This window comes from Glossina fuscipes, unplaced genomic scaffold (assembly GCF_014805625.2).
Source record: "Glossina fuscipes isolate IAEA_lab_2018 unplaced genomic scaffold, Yale_Gfus_2 155, whole genome shotgun sequence".
Taxonomy (NCBI): domain Eukaryota; kingdom Metazoa; phylum Arthropoda; class Insecta; order Diptera; family Glossinidae; genus Glossina; species Glossina fuscipes.
The window spans coordinates 489,966-512,085 of NW_023998498.1; the positions used below are offsets into that span (position 1 = coordinate 489,966).

The 22,120-nt window shown below is 34.9% G+C and overlaps 1 protein-coding gene and 1 long non-coding RNA gene across 3 annotated transcripts; one reads left to right on the forward strand and one right to left on the reverse strand.

Moving 5' to 3' along the window:
* Positions 1 to 1,877: 1,877 nt before the first annotated feature.
* LOC119641630 lies at positions 1,878 to 21,433 on the reverse strand. 2 transcript variants are annotated; one of them, XM_038040407.1, is made up of 16 exons: positions 20,541 to 21,433; positions 14,868 to 14,962; positions 12,562 to 12,676; positions 12,361 to 12,458; positions 10,412 to 10,532; positions 9,569 to 9,719; positions 7,955 to 8,040; positions 7,770 to 7,894; positions 7,465 to 7,700; positions 6,048 to 7,407; positions 5,726 to 5,985; positions 5,593 to 5,669; positions 2,784 to 2,993; positions 2,295 to 2,611; positions 2,137 to 2,233; positions 1,878 to 2,075 (listed from the first exon to the last, which is right to left on the reverse strand). In XM_038040407.1, exons 1-16 carry the CDS (start codon positions 21,399 to 21,401, stop codon positions 1,878 to 1,880), a joined length of 4,407 nt encoding a protein of 1,468 aa, XP_037896335.1. In that variant the 5' UTR covers positions 21,402 to 21,433. The 2 variants fall into 2 exon arrangements, with proteins under 2 accessions (XP_037896335.1, XP_037896336.1); XM_038040408.1 differs by lacking the exon at positions 2,784 to 2,993.
* Positions 14,865 to 22,033, forward strand: LOC119641631. The gene is made up of 2 exons (XR_005247865.1): positions 14,865 to 14,938; positions 21,557 to 22,033. It is a non-coding gene; the product is annotated as an uncharacterized LOC119641631 (long non-coding RNA).
* The last annotated feature ends 87 nt before the right edge of the window (positions 22,034 to 22,120 follow it).

A 22,120-nucleotide genomic window follows, 5' to 3' on the forward strand; every position in this document is an offset into this window, starting at 1 on the left:
AATTTCTATGTCAATTTGACCTTATGGATCAATATTATTTGTAAAAAAAGAAATCTTGTCATATAAATGCTTGTTTTTCATGAGAACCTACATGCGTAGTGGGGCACAAAAAATAAACACATTGGATACAGTTAATTTTTATGTCGAACCACAATTTTGTGTCAATTCTATAATAACTGTTACATAAGACCGGTTCGAAACATCGTCTCAATCGATGCAAATTTATATCAGTTTATTGCGCCGAAAGTCTATCACTCAGCTATTACTATTATGGAGGAACTTTGAAAATTTCAATTCTTTTCCTATAATAATTTTGTTGAAATAAGGCATTATGTGGGGAGTGGTTGTAAAAATGGTGTCAATGGTTCAACCTATTTTCGATAGGGTTCGTCTTTGGGACAAAGCGTGTCGAAAATTGCCCATATATAGAAAGACAACAGGCGGGCAGAGCGAAGAATATACTTGAATCAGTTCAGAAAATGATTTTGAATCGGTCGTTGTAATAAGTGATGGGTCTAACTTTGTTGGTGTGGGTGTATATTAGTGTAGCGCTCAGTGCGCATAAGTTTTGAATAAATAATTCAAAACTTTCATAAAGTGGTGCTGTGATAAGGAATGGTTAGAAAGTTATATTGCTGATACTATTACTTGAAAGCCCATCATCCAGGGTTGAGGGGTACATTCATTCTGTCGAAACGTTCGCAATGTCCAGTAGGAATCCTCAGAGACTCAACGAAGTATTACATTCTTAATCAGCATCAAATTCTTAATTGATTTGAGCAAGTCCGTCTGTCCGTCTATGTAAACATTCTCCAGGCCGCAAAAATTAAGCTATCGACATGAAACTTGTCAAAAACATTGAAAGTTCTTCGCAAGAATTGGTGTTGAACATGGGATAAGTCGGTGAAAGACAATTTGCTTATAGCAATTTGTAAAATGAAAACATTTTTGTTTTTCAAAACGAATAAGAAGCTTTTTTTTTACTTATTACTCATAACGTATAGCAGAAAAATCTACAAATATATAAATGTAACATCTGTGAGTGATGCTGTTCTACATAAAGGGGAAATATTAACCATGCCTACCCAATATTATAGTATATAAAAATTTAATTTTGTTTTTCAATAGCTTTACAACGCACAGAAGGAAGCTTCGGAAACATCCTAAAGTAAAGTTTTTGGCAAGTCACAAACTCGAATCACACACACGTGTGGTAAATATTCTCCCTTCGCAAAAATGAATATATCGCCTAAAAATTTCCAAAGGAATTTGAAAATTGCCCAAACAGGCCAAAGAGCGCGCTTGCAATGTCCGCAGGTCTATACAAACAAAAGTGAGAATACTTTTGCTCTGCTTGCCTTTTGTTCATTGCTACAACAGAGACACGACATAAATTTTCACAAAATTATTTTATTAAAATAAAAAACTCACTCAATATTATGGAGTATGCTAATTTATACTTTTGTTTTTTTTTTCAATCTCTTATAGTATAATGATGACAGCTATGAAAGATTCGGAAGTAACCGAATTTAATTTTCTTACTTATTTCACTTTGTTTTATTAACGACTCCACCGAAATGGGAATCTCTCACGCTTAGTAGAGAGTCTCTTTCAAATTTCTTTTAAGGCAGAGTTGCGAAATTTGTTTATTATCGTGAAACCCTTCCCTTTAATCATGGGAACCGATGGGATCACCAATAGCATTACATATATCATTTTCGTAAGTTAGTAATAATTTGCATTTCAAACATGACACGAAAAGAAGCAGATTTCAGTTATTATTTAATTTATTTGTTATATTATATTAATTATAACCCAATAGCTTGAACTTTACAAAAATTTACAAGTCACTTAAGCGAAATAATAACGCAAAATATTTAAAAGCATTCTTTACGGAATGCAAAGCCATATTCGTCACATTTATAGCGCAGTGTTTTGGCTAATTGTGGTGGCCCGCAATAGAAAATGGTTATTTTGCCTTTTTTTTGAGCTTTTAGTTGCTTAAAAACTTTATCCCAATTGGGTCGGCCAGCGTTTGTTCGGGTTTTAAGTCCTGTTATTAAATCGCGTTTACCCTGAAACGAATACGAATATAAGCGAAAGTGAATTAATTCCTATTGTTAGAAGAGTTAAAACCTTCTCATGCAGTAAATCCAAAGCTAGTTGCAAGCCCACGGCTTTCATGTCAGTTCTTTGTAAGGCACTTGTTATATACATATGCATGTCCAGGAATCTTAAAATCATAATAAACTCAGTTAAAATAACATAATTATTTTATATGTTATAATACATACCGTTCCATAGCACCACCCAGTTCTGCTTGTTCGATTTCCAATTGTGACAATAAATTAACGAACCATTCAAATGAACGTTGATCGCGATTTATCCAAAAGAAATCCACCTTTCGAAGATTCATAACGCTTTTCGGTATATCACTGGCCCATTCGAAACTGCAACGCGGGCAGGTGTGTCGAGCCTTCCAATAGCGATGCATAATTGATTGTAAGATAGAGGCAAACGGAGTGACACCAATACCTGTTCCTATAAGGACAGCATGCTGGGCCATGAATATGTGCGAAGATGGAGCACCATAAGGACCATCAATGAATATCTATGATAAATATAGTGTAACAGTTAAAAACTGACGCTTCATATTGCATCAAACAGTTTGTGATTGTAACAAAGACATAATGAAATGATTTTATTTATTTATTTTTTTTTCATCAAAGTAAGAAATTAATTTTTAATTTTGACTTCTTAGTGTAGGACGTGTAAAACCAAACCTCTAGAACGCCTGCATCGAGCGTAATCTTATCAGCGAAATTCGTTCTTCCATTTCCAGCTAAGCTTCCATAGCTTCCACGATATTTAATTGATTTTGATAATAAGCGTAAAAATGAAGGTCGCTTAAAACAATTTGCAACGCCCGATGCTTCTGAAGTAATACCCATACTTGTGTTGCTGTGATCCTTGACGCTTTCATAATGTTGACGCTACATTTGATTTTAAAGTTTTTGAAATTGCGTTTTTCAATTAGGAAAGAGAAATCAAAACAAAAGTATAGCTTTCATGATTTGCCTTTGCTTTGTTCGGTTAGTGCATTGAACTTGAAATAAACGTGGAATGCGGAACAATATATAAGGATTTTTAGTTTATACTAAGAGCGCCCCATATCGAATTTTGTGTTTAAAATAGGATTATTAAATGATCTATTTTACTCGCCCATACCGCCAGACCTCGAGTTTTTAGATTCTTATGGATCCCACCACCTTGTTTAGTACCAGAGGTTATTATTGTTTGCCAACCAATTGATGTCTGATTCTGCAGATGGCTTCACATTCACATAGAATATGATGATACGTCCGGTAGTATCTGCTTGAGTTGGTATAGCAGATACCGAAGCTTTTCAGGAGAATAGCAGAACAGAATTATGACACGCGAAGAAGTCTTTGACCAAGCGTCGATCACTCATTGTTAGTTCTAACCTTTTTGCTTGCTGTTGTCGTGCACATTTCTTCCAATGGCAATCCGAATTTTTTTGTGTCAAGTGCAATAGCAGCCTTTTCATTTGGCTTCTTGATACACCGCAGAAACGTTCAGGGGCTCTCGGGACCGTCTGTTAACTAGACGGTCAGAGGTTCCGTTGCCGAATTACCAGGCATCTAATTAAGCGCACGTCATTGTGCTTGCCTAGCTAATTCAGTTTTTGAAGTAACTCCAATATTAGCCTAGGTGTTACGCTTTGCCCTTTCAGCTTGAAATGGAGGGTATTTTCAGCTGGTATTTCACTCAGGGCTGTCCAGTGGTCCGTTCCAAGAAAATTTGTTCGCTGAATTAACGGAACCTTCGTATTTTGGTTTTAGATCAAATATATATTTATGGAATCCAAGAAACATAGAAGATGGCCATATTTGCGACGTAACTTCGTGATGAAAGAAAAAGCCAACACGCATTGAGTGTTTACCGAGGAAATATAACTCGCGTGCGACGGTGTTGTGAAAATAAAACTGTTACGTGTATGCTCTGTTAATCAATCTTTTTAGCGGTTTAACAGGCAGTCTACCGGGTCCCTAAAGGTGTACCAGGTGTAAAGGGGGGCCGAGACTCTGTGAGAACACCCTATCATCTTAAGGACCTTGTTCCAAAAGTGACGAACTACTAGGTTCTGTAAGGCCGGGGTATCCTTTCGTATCGGGAGTCTATAATATAATGAGGCAAGTGCACACTGTTATTTTAAGGACCGTTCCGGTCGGACATCGCCTATGTGCTAATTACTGGTCAGCCACAAAGCTAGGGCGTCCTTTCGGGTCGAGAGTCTATAAGACAATGATGCAAGCGCACATTGCTATCCTGCGGACCTCGTTCCGGGACAACTACTACTGCTTTGACTTACCCGTTCGTTCAACTGCAGCTGAACAACTAAAGGAAAGATTGCTGCTTGCGCGCTGCTTTTATAGCTCTTGGCTGCTGTACCAATGCGTTGATACTTAGAGCGTTCAGCACGAGATATATTTACTTAAGAGACGAACATACTGAAAGCTACATTCGTACTTATACGTAAAGCTGTAAAACGAAGTCATATAGCGTTGCACTATAATTTCGCGTGAATATAACAGGCCTACGGTTTTTAATGTAAGAACTTAAAGCTTGGTGAGCTTAACCAAAGTTAGTTAATTTTTATTTACATTTACATAATAAATCTTTTAGTGTACGGCTTGACTGACAGAGTGAATGCACATCAGCTATGTCCTGCTTTGTCTCTTAAAGCATTCAGAGGCGCATATAGTATGCCAGCCTTTTGAAAGCCCGGGCTATATATATCAGCCCCGGTTTCGCCGTTTTGTAGTTTTGGACCGTATACCACTTCCTTACGTCTACCCAGGTTCCAAAGCTTGGCCTTCTGAAACCATTTTGCCGGCATGGTCACTCTGAACTGATGACATACTATTAGCTTTGCTCCCGGTTTTAGTCTGTCGATATTCGATAGTCTGAGTGCGCTCAAGCAAGTTTCTTTTTTTATGACTATATGAACTAGTGCTCAGCTCGCCCTGGTCCCGTAAATACAAGTGAAATGCTAGATTTTATTTGGTGCCATCGCGGCCGTTTTTTGCTTTACCTTAAACCACCAGGCGCAGCTGCACAGGTTAGGATAGAATTAAAATACGATTAAATCGCTGGGTAAATACCACATTGTGGGGTGGTATTGAAACCAAATTTTGGGAAAAATTCTGCCGCTTCGTTTAAATAATATACCAAAAGTTATTTGCTTAGATTATTATGACAAATTCATGCCGTCGTGGACGCCCGTGTTTAGAGTTCAGCATGAATTGGTGCTAATCATGACCGAACGAGTTCATTTTGATAAAAGCGCATTATTTGTCAACGAGGTCATGTTGAAACAATGAAGTAAGTGTCATCACTTAATCTCGAAGCGGGCAAACGGAAATAGGGCGCTCTTGTGAAAAGATCCTTTGTGTACTTTGTGTTTGGACATGTAGGATTAAACGTAGACGTGTGTGATTTGATGGAGGGAAAGTTTGATATCAAGTAATTTAGCCTTTTATGTTTCGTTTATGGGACACTTATACTTACCTCTAAAGGTTTAGCTAACACATAAGTGGCGTTCAATCCATTATTACCAATTATCATTGTATGCTCTGTATTGTTAACTAAGGGAATTAGGCTTTAATAGTGATGTTTGCTTTTTCTTCTCCATGTTTCTTACCTTCTTTAACTTCAAGTGCAGGCATATAAGTTTGCCTAATAACGTTCCCATTAGCTTCTGTTATTTCTGGTTCATTATTTTCTACCTTAGGAGCTTTGAAGGCTATGATTGTGGGTTTATTGCGCATATAACGAAAACTTTGAGCTAAAGATTTATTTTGTGGACTAAGATAAGCCAATCCTAGGCTTTGTAGACGGGCTCGTCTCATTCGTGTCTCGTCAAAAGAACGCTCAGACTCGGATCGATTTAAAGCGTGCAATCTTAGAAAAATATATATGGTGCATAAATTAATTAATTAAAATTTTCAAATAAATTTAGTTACGCTTTTAGATGAGCCCTTTTCTTAGTTTTCACCGCCATATCAGGTAAAGAGACGCTTTTTTCCAATGGTGGTTTGTTGAGTAACAGCCTTTGCAAATTTTTACGTTTACCTTTCTCTAGATTTGCTTCCACATCGTATTCATCCGTTACAAAAGCTCCATTTAAATAACTTGATGGCGATTTGTTTCTCGTTTCGGCATCTTTGCGTGAGAAGGTTCTTTGCAACGTTTGCTTAAGACTACGTATACGATCGTTATTGGGTAAGCCACTCGCCAAAGGCGATGGGGAAAGTTCACCGGCATCACGAGCGCTTATACTCTCTGTGGCCAGTTTTGAAGGCATAAAATTTTGTGGCATTGTTTTGATGCTATTAGAGGGATTTTGTACTTTTTGCACAGTTTTCAAATTGTTATTTGTATTGGAAGTTGGAGAAGGTTGTAGATGGTTTCGATTTTTCGCCAAGAAATCCGTTTGCGGCGTTGGCGACATTGGTGTCGTAGAACTTTTTTCCTGAATGCGCAATAAACTCGAAGTAGGTATTGCTTGCTTATGTGGTATTGCTTGACCGTTGTGTAGTTTTTGTTGTTCTTTTTCGAAATATTGGTACAAACGATTAGTCCATTCACCCACCGTTCGTATATGTAACCACATGTAATCTTCTTGCTCTGGTGCTGAGCTAATCGTAAATGGATGCCATTCATAATTGGCTATGGTCGGTATATTGACAAATACGTAGTCACCAGGTCTAAAATTGAAATTAAGCGGCCTTTTGATTACTAAATGTATAACCTTCGAAGGTAATAAAAGTCCCGAACTTATATAAGTTTTCCCATGTTCCCCACGCATCCATACGAAACGTAAGATTCTCTCTATAATGTAAACAATACCGGGCACAAGAAACCATTTCCAAAAATTCGGCCCATGAAATAAGCACAAAATCCAAAAGGGTACGTATAGTAAATGCGTCCAATAGAAAATTTCGAATGAACCCTTACGTCGAACAAACGGCTGCGAGCATATAAACATTATTAACAATATGACAATTAAAGACACTCCAGTGGGATTCGCACAGCCGGCTACCAGACCAAATAAGCCTGGTTTATCAGTTAACAACCATTCAGCAATGCTATAATTAGCCGCATTTATCTTTGGATCGTTTACCACAATCAAGGAAAAATTAAATAAATGCATAATTGTGTGCACGACACTGAAAACCGATATCACGATACCGGTCATTTTGTGTAAGTAAATATGATTATCTAGAGGCAAGTAACTTGAAAGACCACGGGAACGTAAATAAGTTAAGGAATGCCTTAACATAAGAACCAAAATCCAAGCACAATTGAAATTTAAGCATTGACCTGTAATATGCAAACGATTAGTTATTTCGGACAGTTAAAAAAAAGGAAGAAAATTACCGCAAGCTCTCGCTAAAATGACAAAAGTATTGCTAGCGCGATATTGTATGGCTCTGGATACGAAAAGACATGCATTTATCGCGATGTACACAAACAAGTATGAAACAAAAACATGATTATTTTTCATATAAGCTCTAGTTAGTTGATGAGGTCGTCGAATTGAATTCCAGAATGTTGATTTTGTGTTTTTAAGAGACTTCTTATCCTGAGCCATTGGCACTAACCAGCGGTCAATGCTATAAATAAAATTGGATGGATATGTCAATCAACACTCATTTCCAATTGAAAGCGATAGAAAATCTTACGTAATGCTTAGATTTTCTAATAAACCTCCGTGCTTATGTAATTGATTTTTTAAAGCCTCATAGGTAATCTCACCACGATTGTAAGGATCAGCATCCTCAAACATGGCTGTCGTCAGATCTTCTATCTGTTATTGTGAGGTCACATCGATTATAATGAATAATATTTAGATTATTGCGATACTAACTTGTTCTTCAGAGAATTCCATGCCATTCTCCTCCATACAGGCACGTATCACATCGTGCAGCTCTTTGTGCTGTATGAGACCATCACCTTTAGTGATTCATTTAATAAGGAGAGAAATGAAAGGATAGCAATTTAATTGAAAGGAAGACTTATTTATTAATGTGCTCAGATTGTAGGAAAAGTTTGTTCAACCCATCGTTTGATTTACACCGCCGACATGATTTTTGCATTAACTTCTGAGGATTATTTTTCAAAGATTGTTGCATACGTTCGCACAAACTTAATATATTCTTGTACCACAAGATGCGTTGAATATAACAAGTAAAAAAATGTTATTTAGTTTAGGCCGAATATTTTATACCCGTTTATCAAACATTTATCACGATGTGTCTTGTTCGACTAATTTAGTCCATTTTCAATACCGATATCCGTGCAAGAAGTTCCATTGTTTCTACCAAATTTTAAGTCGATATTGTCATTTTTGTGAAGAGGAGAGTGTCAACAATACACCCCCGGACAGGCGATGAAACATTTAGATGATTCAGAATTTCCCACTGATGAGCAACATACATACTTCATAAGCTTTCTTTTAGGAATGGTAAACATTGGGACAAAATGAGTATACGTTCATCCTTCAGTGGTGAATATAAAAGAAGAGATGATAAATTAGATTTTCAGCAATGCAAAGCTTGCTCACGTATTGCAAAATCAGTCCGGGACATCGTACTAATATGGTATTCGAATGTATATTAACATATTCGAAGATGGCTTAGCTGTGCTTGCGAAGCGCTACTTCTTCTAGTTAACAATTATTTCAATCGATAACTTATAGTCTGTCTGAGTACTGTTTCCGCTCGGTGGCCAATACCATATTTTAAAACACGCACTCAATTTTATTAAGAGTTCTGGAAATAATAATGCGTCCTTGCAATATATTATAATCATTTAGAAAATAGAAAAATATATTAAACTCAACCTAAAGACCTTAGGAAAAGAAGTTTTGAATTTAGCCAATTTTCTGCAAAATTATATCGGAGTTCGACGCAATGGAAAACTCTGTGATGTGGTGCGTTAGATTTTTCAATGTAACTTTGATCTTTGCACCTAAGGGATATATGCCTCAGAGACAACAAACTATAGGAATGAAAATAGCGAAATCGACTTTCTCTTCCAAATTTTCTTTTTCAAAATGAACAAAACCGGAGCAATTGCTCGCTCACGATTCGGAAAAAAGCTATGACATATGTGTATAAATGTGGCGGAAGTGTTTCGTAAAAATATGATTCTACTTTGCTTTCAAATGTCTTACATAATGTTTTGACAGAATTTGACAGTTTCGATCCAAGGTATAAAGTAGTTACTGCCCTCTCTGATTTAGGTTCTTTACCTAACTTAAGTCTTAGAAGATTTGTTAGTACCATTTTTTTTATCGCCAGAACTGACATTCGAGGGTTCTTTTACTATTGTCTCTCGGAGGTTTATGAAAACCGTGCGTAAGTAAATCGAACGATGGATTCAATTGAAATTACTCTTTGGCACGCTTATAAAGTTAACGTGATATGGATATTAATGTTAATAGAATATGGATATTAGAGTAATATTATAGGAGTATTACCATCAATATCGTAAACTTTAAATAGGAAGCGTATCTTATCGTCAGCCGATTGCCCTGAGAATTGATGAATTGCGTCAATGAATTCTTGTAGTGATATTGAACCTGAGTTATCTTTGTCGAAAATTTGAAATACACGTTCTGTAAAGAAAGGCTAACAAAAATTGTGCAAGAAATAGAAAAATAATTACAAAGGGTGTGAAAAAGGTACTGGAAAACGGGCTAAAATATCTATAACTGTAAGGGACTAAGTTAATCCCATCGTGTCCTTTAAGAAGAAGTTCCATTTGGAGCGATATGCAACAATTGTCTTGTTTGACTTTCAGTGCGGTCAGGAACTGTTTTTTCACCTTTCCTTTTATAGCATCAATTATCTTAGATATGGTGATAAATTGGGATCCATCCAATATAGATGTCGTTCATTTCATTATAATAACAACGGTTGTAACGCGAGATATGTTTACTTTTGGAGCAAATTTCCTTAAAAGCCGGTTTTTTGAAAGGAGGCGCCAATTAATGGTTTTGTAAGATTTTTGCAAAAGACATTTGGTCAAAGTTAAGTGAAGGTGCTCGAGTAAAGATGGTGTAAATTTAAAAACTATTCCGGTAAAAAATATTATTAGAGATAATTTTTTTTGAAAATTATGCTTGAACAGATTTCTCGGTACTTTTTTGACAGCCCCCTTTTTTTTTTTTATATAACGATCTATAATCAATATGTATGTGTTGTTTCATGTCATGAAACACATTGCGTTCATGTTTTTTGTTTTTTTTTACTTGTATAACGTTGTTTAGATGTGGACGCTTAAGAGGCACACATCTAGTTAAATTACGAAGTGTACTTACGTTTTTTGAGGTAACAATCTTTTGGAATTCTTCGCGTCGTATCTCCTTTTCGTTTCCCACTGTATTGCGAAACAATTGCTCTAAACGAGCTAAAGAGCTTTTGTCGAAACCTGTCCGCGGTCTAAATAGTTGTCATCAACAGCAGCATTAAGGGGGAAAAAACAAAATAATGCAACAAGAAATAAATGAATTAAATTTAATAAATAAAAATTTTTGAAAGCGCTTCTTGCATTTTATTTGATTTATCCAGAGATTAACAGTCGTATTCTATATGTACTATTCTATATATTTACTTCGTCTCCCATTTAGTGACCCTAAGATCAACGGCAAGAGAAAAGAATGGCATTTCATTAAAATTTGGTAACGACATGAATGACGCGATCAGTTTCACTTTTCATCATTAGATACATATACGTGCAAACTAGGCAACAGCGTCAATCGTAAAAAATGCATTTGAAAACAAGTAAGGCGGGCAAGGGTAGGAATTAGATACCCTGCACAACGTCGTCTAGTACAATTATTCACACGTTTTGGTAATAGTTTGGTATTAACATCAAAATGACGCATTATTTTCAAGCAAAGGCATATTTTTCATGAAAGTCCGCATATTGGAGGATACCCAAAACTTCACATAGCGTGCTCCAAATTTAGCAAACCTAATTTGCTTTTTAAAAATTTTATTAATTGTCAGTCATAAAAAACTAGAAATTAATCATTTTCTCCATATAAGAACTTGCCTTTCATGATAATCACTATAGTTGCTGGGATTTCAAAGAAATAGACCTATGTGATCGAAATTCTCTGCAGATAATTTTTTGGTTAATTTACTACTATGATCCAACTTAAATACCATAACCATAAAATATTGAAGAGCTATTTATGGGAAACTTGGCATGCAGTGTGGTTCAAATTTTTCTGTCAAGTTATTATCAACGACAAGTATTCATCACAAAACATTAATAATTAGGCTTTTTTGGCCTGATCCACAGTTAGTTTCTACGTCAAATTACTGTTCCAGTGATCCTATTTTCAATATGAAATATTGGAAATTAATTCTTGGAACGATTATATGAGAGGGGATTCCAAAAATTGCCACAGCCGACCCAATTTTTTCATACCAATTTAGATTGTCGAAAATATGCAACTTTCGATCGGAGAAGCAGTTCGTTTCGAATCGTTTCCAACCGCGGCGTTCTTGTGTCAAGTTCCGTCTGTATGCCTAGTTTTATCAAAATATGTGAAAAGTTACGACCTGTAGGTTGAAGACAACTTACATGGAAAAACATCAATCTGCCAGACGGACACATAAGATTAGAGAGTATGTATTATTAAAGGTGAGTCTATCCTTCAGTTGTTGCATATGTTCACACAAACTTACCATACCACGTAAGACAAGTGTTACTGGGTATAAACATTGATGCACATCAACAAAACATGGTCGAATAACAAAGTTTTATACAAGTACAAAACATATTTACAACACGTCTTAGTTATAGTTTAATAAAAAATTATAGATTAGTTTAAGATTATTATGAGTGTAACTTTTGATTAATGGGCATGTTATGTACCGATCAGTTATTGAACATATTTTAAAGCAATACTTGGAAATAAAGGGAGGGGGAGAAGAACACACACCCACGCACAGAGAGAGAGAGAGAGAGAGAGAGAGAGAGAGAGAGAGAGAGAGTATAGTTGTTGTGCGTAAACCACTTCCCTTACTTTGCAATTCAATATTATGTGCTATTAATACCTTTTCCTTATATTCCATAAGGACATTGCTTTCATTGTAGTTTTTGTTCTGCATTTAAGTGAATCAATTAGTTACATAACTTGTAAAATGATTCCACATGTTATATAGATCATAAATTCTTACACTATTTTTTCTATTTCTTTTTTTACTTCTGTTAATCTTATTAATAATTAATTTTGAATTTGTGCTCAGCACGTACCTGGAGTTCGTTAAGTGAGAAATGAATTCCATAATTTGATTGGTTGATATAAGATTTGTACCATCAATATCGATAAGACGATACAACTTATCTAAGATCTACAAAAAGAAAAAAGAAAAGTTCATTTAAAATATATAGTAGCGACCTGATTGTAAGAGAAGAGAATTAAGATGAATATATGTGTGTAGTGTGTGCACTTACTCCGCGAGTATTCCATATGTCGTAAAAATTTTTAAATGTTAATTTACTATTTTCACCGCAAATAACATAAGCCACTGATTCCAGTTGTTCGGCGTAGTCCATTTGCCGCTCATCCCTGAAATAATAATGAAAATTTTCAGACATTTGTAATTAAGATTTTTGGACGTGCATCTAAACTAAATGACCTTGAGCTTAATAAAATAAATAATTCAAGATGCATTGGGCGTTTGAGATGAATATAAGAATTTTGTCGTCTTGGAAGCGTAGATTACCTAATATTTCTTGGGTGAATTTAACTCATGGTGTAGACCTCGTGAAGACTTGAATGATCTACGCAACGAGTGACGTAGCTACTTTCACTTCGTAGTGAACATTTATTTACTGAATGTGTCGAAAATATATTTTCCTAGGCGGCATGAAGTTCGTCGAGGTTATGTTTTCTCGAAGATTTTCCCCGCAGCCTTCTTCTTTTGTTGTTAGGAGCCCCGAGAAAAATCTTCTAGTCTGTTACAGAAAGGACATTGGAGAAAATTCTCGCTGGGAAATTTTCCGTTCAAAATCGCGAGAAGAGTCGACAGCATAGCAAGCAGTTTACTTTGCCCAAACAAAGGCGGGGGTGTTAAATAAGGGGCGATGAGTGGCATATTCTCATTCCGTATAACATTAAGTGTCAAACACTTATAGAAAGCGCTTTTCATCTGTCATTTTTTAAAATTGAGTTTCAAAATATGAAGACAATGAAATTATCCTGAAAAAATTTCTTTAGAAGCAATAAACTTTCGCGACGCTAAATATAACGTCCTCATATAGGTGCTTCCTCAGCCAGTTCCACCATCTTAAACGTAAATAATATTTTACTTGTTTATATGTAAATAATATTTTACTTGTGGACTTATAAATTGCTCACGCTGCTACGTGTCACAAGTAGCAATGCATCATTGCGAGCTTAAAGATAACTAACGAAGATATTTTTAGACCAGAGAAGTGCCCTTTTCCATAAAACTATAGATTCCCTAATAATATCTTAAAAGGTGAAATATCAAAAAGCTTATGTCGAAAATAGATGGAGTAGGTAAGGATGAGCTTGTTATGGTCACGAGGAATCTGGAGTCTGGCTAGATGGCTGCTAAAGAAAAGGCTCGGTTAATTGCCGAAGCTGTTAAGATCCGGATGAAAAATAGAACAGCGTCTGTTTTAATTCTCTCCTGCTCCAAAGACAATATGAATTATAAAACGAGACGAACATAATTTTTAAAACGAGATCAACAGGGAGGCTGGATACGATTAAATATTAATCTTTAACATTGCTCCCCTATCTTATTCGTACAAATCCATATATAAGTGTATGTATATAGGTAGTGTATATACAAAATCAGTACTCGCTATAGTTCAACTATTGTAAATAGGAAAATTATATCAGGAACTAGAATGTGATAAAAAGGTCAATATTTATTAACATATTCGCTTCTAAAGCTAGTACATGCAGTATTCGCTCTGACATATCGAACAATAAAAACAATGGTAACAATTAAAACCAAAAAAAAAAAAAGAAAAAAAAAGGAAATATGTTTATGGCGTGCATATCGTGAGCTTACATGCATACATATTTGCATATAGCTGGACAGGCATAGAATGCCTTACTCTATTTGATATAGAAGCTCGCAGTAGGTGGCCACATAGTAGCCCTGACCATTAAAAGTCTCTACCAGTAATTGTGTGTGCTTGAAATTTTTTTATTGTGATACTTTTTTGCTTGTTTATGCATATACAGACGAGCGAGTGAATATGTGAGCGCGGCGTTTCAATTTGCCATTTAAGTTTTTTATCTATGCAGAACATGTAGCAAATAACATAAAAAACATGAGTTGAAACAAACCAATTGACAACGCCAACACTTTTTTCAATCAACTAGTAAATAATGTAAGACAACAACACCGATATTATAAGCATGGTGACGTGTAATTATGTGTGTACAAAGTTTGTATTTTGTGGTGAATGGTGTATCTTGAGAGGTATAAAAAGCATTTATTATTTATATATATAATGGTTGTACGTAGTATGAAAAGGCAGCCCATCAATTTGCTGGCTAAAAAGAGAATGCAACATTTCACACTAACTGTATCGGATATATGGTTTTATGAAAGCTCGTGGAAAAAAGAATATTCGTGTTAATGACTTAAAAGTGTGTTAGCTCTTTAACCATCGTAGACAAGGCATAGTAGAACGGATGTGTTTGCTTGCTTGCATAGAATTTATCTTAACGTGCATTAGAAAACTTTACATGAATGCGTTTTAAGATAGCTTACGTCAAACGTCCTTTCAGATGTTCTATCCAACGATCTTGCACCAAATAACCATTATTGTCTAAATCGAACAGGTGAAAAAATTTCTGTTGAAATTCCTGCAAATAAAATAAAAGAAATGAAAAAACAAACATAAAAATAAGAAGAATTATGTACGCACAAGAAAACAAGGCAAATGCAATTTAAATATAAGCTACATTATAAACTGGTTGTGTATGTAGCTTTAAGAGGGAATCATGTATAATTTTGCTTTTTTGGATATGTTTTACTAATTGAATGTTATCTCAGGTATATAGAGTGCGACTTTAAAAGATTTTTTTTTCTTCGTTTCTGCTATGTTTTCGCTAATCGCTGAACTGAAATAAACTATCATTCAATCTTACTTAACAACCACAAAGGCATCCTTGGATTTATGTGCATACGTATACATATTTATATTTAACTTCTTAATGTAATGTCTTCAAACTCACATCTACGTATATATTGTGTGTGTTTTACTTATCTGGAATGGATGGTTGAACACAAAACAGGAATCTGCTTAAGGCAAAAAGAATTTCGTGAATTTTTTTTATTATAAAATGTGCTATGTTGATTGACCTTCATGTGATACCAGTTCTTGGAAATTGTTTGCATTGAATATAATTTATAATAATAACGTTTTTATGAAATATTTTTTTTTTTGCTTTTTTTTCTTTTGTTTTCACTTGGAAGATTCAAGCAATGAAGCGCAGTACCTCTATTGTCGTGAACGCTGTTGATGTATTTTAGTTAATTCAATAAATGAAACTTTTTTTAAATAACGATGCTATGCTGAATTTCATGATGCACTTCTGTCTGCTTCTTTATTTTCCTATTATAACGTAACTACATATTTACATGATGGCATTTAAATTTCAAGTCAACTATACATAGGATTAAAAAGATAAGAGTTTTAAATGAGCAACTATAACTGTTACATCTCAAGCTTAAGTGCATGTTAACATTTATATTCCATTTGTAACGCATTTCGATATAAGTAAAAATTTCCGTCTACATTTATGTTAGCTTGCCTGCTTGCTCGTCTTTCGCTTGTTGATCAGTTTGCTCCTATTTTTGTTTGTTTATCAATTCATGCACCTTTTTTTTTGCCTATTCATATATCAGTCTATCCATTGACTGGAGGTGCTTTTATTTTCTTTCTTTCTATTTGTTCATCCGTCTAATCGTTGACCCTGGGTGCACGTATTTGCCCGCCTGTCTGTCCGGTTTTCCGTTTGCTTCTCAATGCGCACGTTTTTAAGTATGTTTCTTTATTTGTCCTTTCATCTGCTTGTCTGTTCGTCCATTCACTCTTTAACCTGCCTTCTTTTTCGTCAGTTTGATGTCAATTTTTCTCTTCACTTTAACGAATTCTTCTCCCCGCTGTCGGCACGTTTGAATTCGACGCATAACAGTGGAAGAACAAAAACAATTTAAAATTTTCGCGTGTAACTTACCATATTATGCCAAATTTGTAGTTAAATAAAGCACCAATACTTAAAGTTATTCCATTAATTTGTAGTTATTAACACTAATCCAATGTTTGCAGATTTTTCGGAATAATTTCATTCAACAGCATATGTGTCCTTCATTTCTATTGCGACAGTCAGAGAATTTCCCATTTTTATATCAAAATCAATTAAATTCTTTTGTTGTATCTTGCACCTTTTTTGCCTTGTGATACACGGGTATATTAAATTTTTGTCAATGTATACATTACTCAGCAGAATTTCAGATAGGCCCATCTTTTATTATACCGATAGATTCAGAGTCACTTTCTCAATTGATCTAGGCTGCCTGTTCGTCCACCTGTTTGTCTGTCCATTTGTCCGTCTGATATTGTCGCATTAAAAATGAACCGGCTGTATGAGTGCAATGCACTCGCACGGTGGCGTTGTGGTCGAATCTTTGAAGTACTTCACAGAAAGTGAATAACCGGAAAAAACGGTGTCTTCCTTAGCTATAGGCTTATTTGTGAGTCGCTTACACTCATTTTGCTAATAAAGCAAAGGAAACACATTTAATAATCTAATCTATAGTTGTCGTAACGAGTTTTTGAATGATGAAAACGTATTTGAATTTTGATCTTCCGAAGTCAGGTAACTATTACTTCCAAAGGTGTGGACGCGTTATCAACTCTTTTCGATTTAATATGTTCAATTAACTGGAAGAGTTTTATATTTTCATTTTGTTGCCTGTTCTCTGGAGTCTCAGCAATAAACAGGAAGACAGAAATAAGGGGTCAGATGTGCAGTGACTTCGCTTGAGATACTCATACAGTTTCAAATAGGCCTCTGAGACGTAATTTAGCGCGTTACAAATGGAATGATTCGATAAATATAACTCCTAGTTTCGTCGGTAGATTTAAAAAAAGTTGTTTAGTTTTGTTTTTTACATGCTCATGTAATTTTGACATAATAACCTTAAACGTTGTGGAACAACCGGATACGAGTAGAAGATGTATTATTTACCTTAGCGTGTACTAAACAAAATTATTACAAGCCGAAACACGCTTTTATATAAGTAAACTTTAATATTTTATCATTCCGGTTTACCGACTACTTGAGATATGTAAGAATACTTGCTAAAATACTTAAAATGAAAGAAGAAGAATTCATTTATGTGTATTTAAGACATCGCTCAATAAGGTTGTGGGTTGACACATAGACGTCGTCGCTATTGACAAATCCATATGATTTTTAGTAGTTGGTACTTAGAAATGTTTTAAAATTTCATAACATTCCGATGATTAGATCACAATTTAGAGTTGTGTTAGTGACGCTATTTTCGGAATGATCAAGGAAAAGAGGAAGCCTGAACCTCGTGTGTTGATAAAGCATTGTCCTTGAACAGGAAGAAGTAGCGTTCAAGCAAAGCAATGGCTTGGTAAGTGTTACGTGACTCTACTTTGTTGCTTTTAAACGCCGCTGCATGAATTCTAATATGCTCAACGCTTGCTTGAGTCGCCCGAAACCTGGAGATTTCCAGAAAACATAAGAAAAATGCACTAAATCGTTTTGAAAGATCGAAAACCGAAGTTGCGTGAGATAGCTGACACGTTAATGGTGTCAGAAGACAATGTATTTACTATTTTGCCATTTTTGAACATTTGTTGATGAGAAGGCTCTTTCCGAAGGGGGTACTACTTTTGCTTGGTTTTGATTGAAAACAACCCGTAGGCGAAATTGAAAGAATTTTTTATGCGTAGTGTGTGTGGATGCGACATGGATTCATCACTACACTGTAGAGTCAAAGAGGGTATAGCGACCGTATTTTGGCATGCGCATGTATTATGATAATATTCGTCGACTGCCTTAAAAGGGGAGAAAGCATGAACAGTGAATATTCCATACCATTATTAGTGCGTTTAGATGACAAAATTTGGAAGAAAACGGTCTTGATCCCGTTGGTTTATTGAGTAATGTGTTATAATCGATAAAATGGGAAATGGAAATGGCAAATCTGTATATTGAAGCTCACGGGGTCCTCCCGAGTCTTAACACTATGTGAGTTAATGATATGAGAAATTGTAATTCTACGGTGTATTTATGTAGGCCAGGCATTACAATTTCTTAGACGTTTCGGAGAAAAAGCAAGGGAACGATTATTTAAGAAACTGTGGCATGAACCCTAACCACTTATGTGTATAGGTCCAAAGTTAATGATTGAAGAATTCGCTTGTTTCTAATTCTGAGCATTTTATTAATGAAATATTTACTCTGTTACGTTATCGCACGTGTTGAAATTCATAATTATTGTAACGTTTTACATCAATTGTTTTAATTCATTCATATCCATGACGCATTTATAAGTATTCGGATTAATAGGCATACACGATTTTATGAAATTCTTAACATTCTTAAGAAATGCAATATCTTGCTGAAATGTTGATAGACGGCTATTGTACTCGCTAATAGAAAATGAATAAATGCAGAAAAGAGATACGTGACTTTAGGTTAATTCTAAGTTTTTTAGAATGCACGTTATGTTGTTTTTTGTTTTGCTATTCTCTTATGTAATAAATTTGAAATTTTCACAGCATAATACCCAACCAACACTATACATAAATATATAAAAAATTTTTTTTTTAAACCTTTAATATGCTATTACTAAAATCATATATCGACTTTATCAGAATTGACGATTTCTTGGGAAAGCACATAATCTGGGTCATCATTAAATTTGTATCCTACAGTTGCTGTATTTCGTTCATCTGCTGCAATAATGTGTTATGTAGGCATGGAAACATTGTGAGGCTAATCGACCAAGGGAACGAAATGGTTTTTAATAGTTTCGCACATTATGGTTAAGGAAATGGTTTTTAATATTTTATAGTCGTGTTATAAGTAAATCACACCAGTCTTTAAACAGGATTTCCGAGCTTAATCTGCGGTCCCCACTTAGGGAGTGGGGAGGTGTTCACTATACTTGTAACACTTTCATGGCGACAAAGAACTGTGAGAGAATGGTGATCGACCGTTAACGGTTATGTCATTAGCGAACGAACAACGCGCGCTATTATAAGTCACATACCAATGGCAATTAAATTATGGTCTACCGCATTAAAGAATGAATCCGGGTAAGCCAACTCGACAGTATTGCTTCTAAACCATTTACATATGCGTTAGCCCTAAGTTTTTTGCTTCAAGCTTTAGTTTTCTATCTCAAATGATATTTTGTATGAATAGTACCCAAGGATTATGCAAGTAAGGGATCTCTATATAAAGCATATTTTTGTTAACGATTCTCATAACGTTATACCTTGTTTGAGATTGTGAAAAGTTTCAATTTAAGCCGTTCTAGAGTCTAATTACGCCCTACACTATTACTACACGGCATATTAAATTTGTGCGGACATACCCAGATGGACTTAAGATAGAATCGATCTATTCTGAAAAGTTTTCTGAGGTGACTCTTAACCTTGTCAGTCTATCTATATTTGTATTTAACGTAGAGGTCGCAATTTGAAATTTAGTATACAGACGTCTTCTGGTCCAAAATGAAACAGTATTCAAAATGAATTTGCCCATTTTCGCGATCACTTCCCAGCTGATCTCTTATTTTGAAAAAGATTTGAAATTTATAAAACTTGTTATTGTAATCCGCCGAGCGATTATATTTCGGCAAACTTAATTGATGTGAAAGATATGAATCAAAGGGGCTGATGTTTGAAAAGCTCACTTATATGACCGTTTCTATGAAAAGTAAGCCTTTGTTGGTTTACTTCTTAACATTCCACGGTGAAAAGTAGTTTATAATAGTAATTTGACTTAAAAATCAACTGCACCACATTTGGATCACATATCTCTGTTTTTTGTAGCCACTCCATATAATGCTTCTAAATAACAAGGAGATCATGGTTGGGAACTTATTCAATTTCTAAATATTTTAATAATACGATAAAATATTTTGACAAAGAAAACCTTTGGAGTACGTCAGTTCAGATTTGGACTCTTCTCCCTCTCAGTGCGAGTATGCCTTTACATGGAAACACTATATAAGTCTTAGCATCTTACCAGAAAAATAAATTGGGAACCGTATTAGGGCAAGCGGCGCAGGGCATTCACGGGGTCGAGCTTGCCCGTTTGTAAAATATGAACTTATTTTTCCTTTTTATAAAATTTACTAATAAATTATAATAAGTTGTCGAAAACTTACCTGATCGAGAAATAATTTACGAAAACCTTCTCTAGTATGTTTACCTTCACTTAATAAAGCGCTACATTCTGATATTAAAAGCCATCGGATTTTATCTCGTTTCACTTCCAATTCCATAGCACTGCATGAATTCTTATTTAAATTAATATTGTAACGTTCCGTGCATTTAACAACTTGATCTTCTTCTTCATCAATTATTTGATTTATGTCAAGTTGCTGTTGTACTGTTGGTGAGCTCAACATTTTTTTGCCTGATTCTCTGGTGGGATTTTCTAATAACGAATCAAACGATTGTTTAACACAAGTATCCGACGATTCGTTAGACAAATAAGTTGAAGATGAATTATTGGCATTATCCTCATTTAAAGACGATATAGCCGATGAGGATGATGGTGAAGAAGGATTATTTGCGGACGATTCTGCTAGTTGAGGTAAGCTTTCGTACAAGTTGTGATGCGTATTTGCAGTTATTTCGTTGTGTATTTCTTGGGTTAAATTTATGCTTAAACTACTGGTAAATTTGTTGGCATTTAATAAAGACTTATCATTGGAACCATGCAATTTATCTAAATAATTTTGAGTTTGTAAAAATATGCAATTAACCGGATAACTTTCATCGCTATCATGTTTTATTTCATTATGCATAAGCGCCTTGGAATTTTCAATACCTTCTGCAATTGTTTCTTTAGGTATTGGAGCAGGTGTTGTTGTAAACTGAGGTAATTCATCAGAGAACGAGACTTTTTTAGGTGATCTGGTCGGTGTCAACGGCAATTCGAATGAATTAGTAGACGACACTGAACCACGGTGGGCACAGTTAGCGTTCATATACTGTTTTATTGCACTTAAGTTGTTCTCCATATTTAGTTTTTTTTTTTTTTTTTTTTTTAAGTTAAACAATGAATAAATAAATGAATAAATAATTTTCGTTAATCATTTTTTTTTTATTATTATTTTTTTGGCTACATTTTTCGCTTTAAAAAATGTTTTTTTTCTTTGTCTTCTTTTATTTTAAGTTTAGCAGTTAACTGCAAAGAAAAATAAAAGCCGAAAACACAAACTTTAAACATTTATTGGGAAAGGTAACTGAAAGCGAAATTAAAAAATAATTTTTTGAAACACTTTAATAAAGAAGCAGTTTGTTTAGTGTAGCAATGTGACATTTCAGACACATCTTCAAAGAGAGAGCAAAAGAGAGTTAGAAGTTTAGAGTTGAGATTGAGTTGAAAATTTTCTCTTAATCTAATTTAAATTCTCAAAGAGTTAAAGTTTGGAAAACTCTTATACGTCGCTTAGCTTAGCACAATACAATCCACAATAAAAATAAGTCTTTGCAAGCAAAGCGAATGAATGAGTGGAAAAAGAAAATTGCAACAAATTGAACACACATTTGCACTCCAGTTGAGGGAGCTGACGAATGTTACTGGGCAAGATCTACGCACCGCAGTTAGCCAACGTAGCCGACTACTAAGATAATAGTGTTTGTTTAAAAACGAACGTCGTTAGACCAACCGGAGCCAATAGAAAAACGCATTAACACAATTGCAACGGGAATCACTTGAAAATATTATATACGGAAT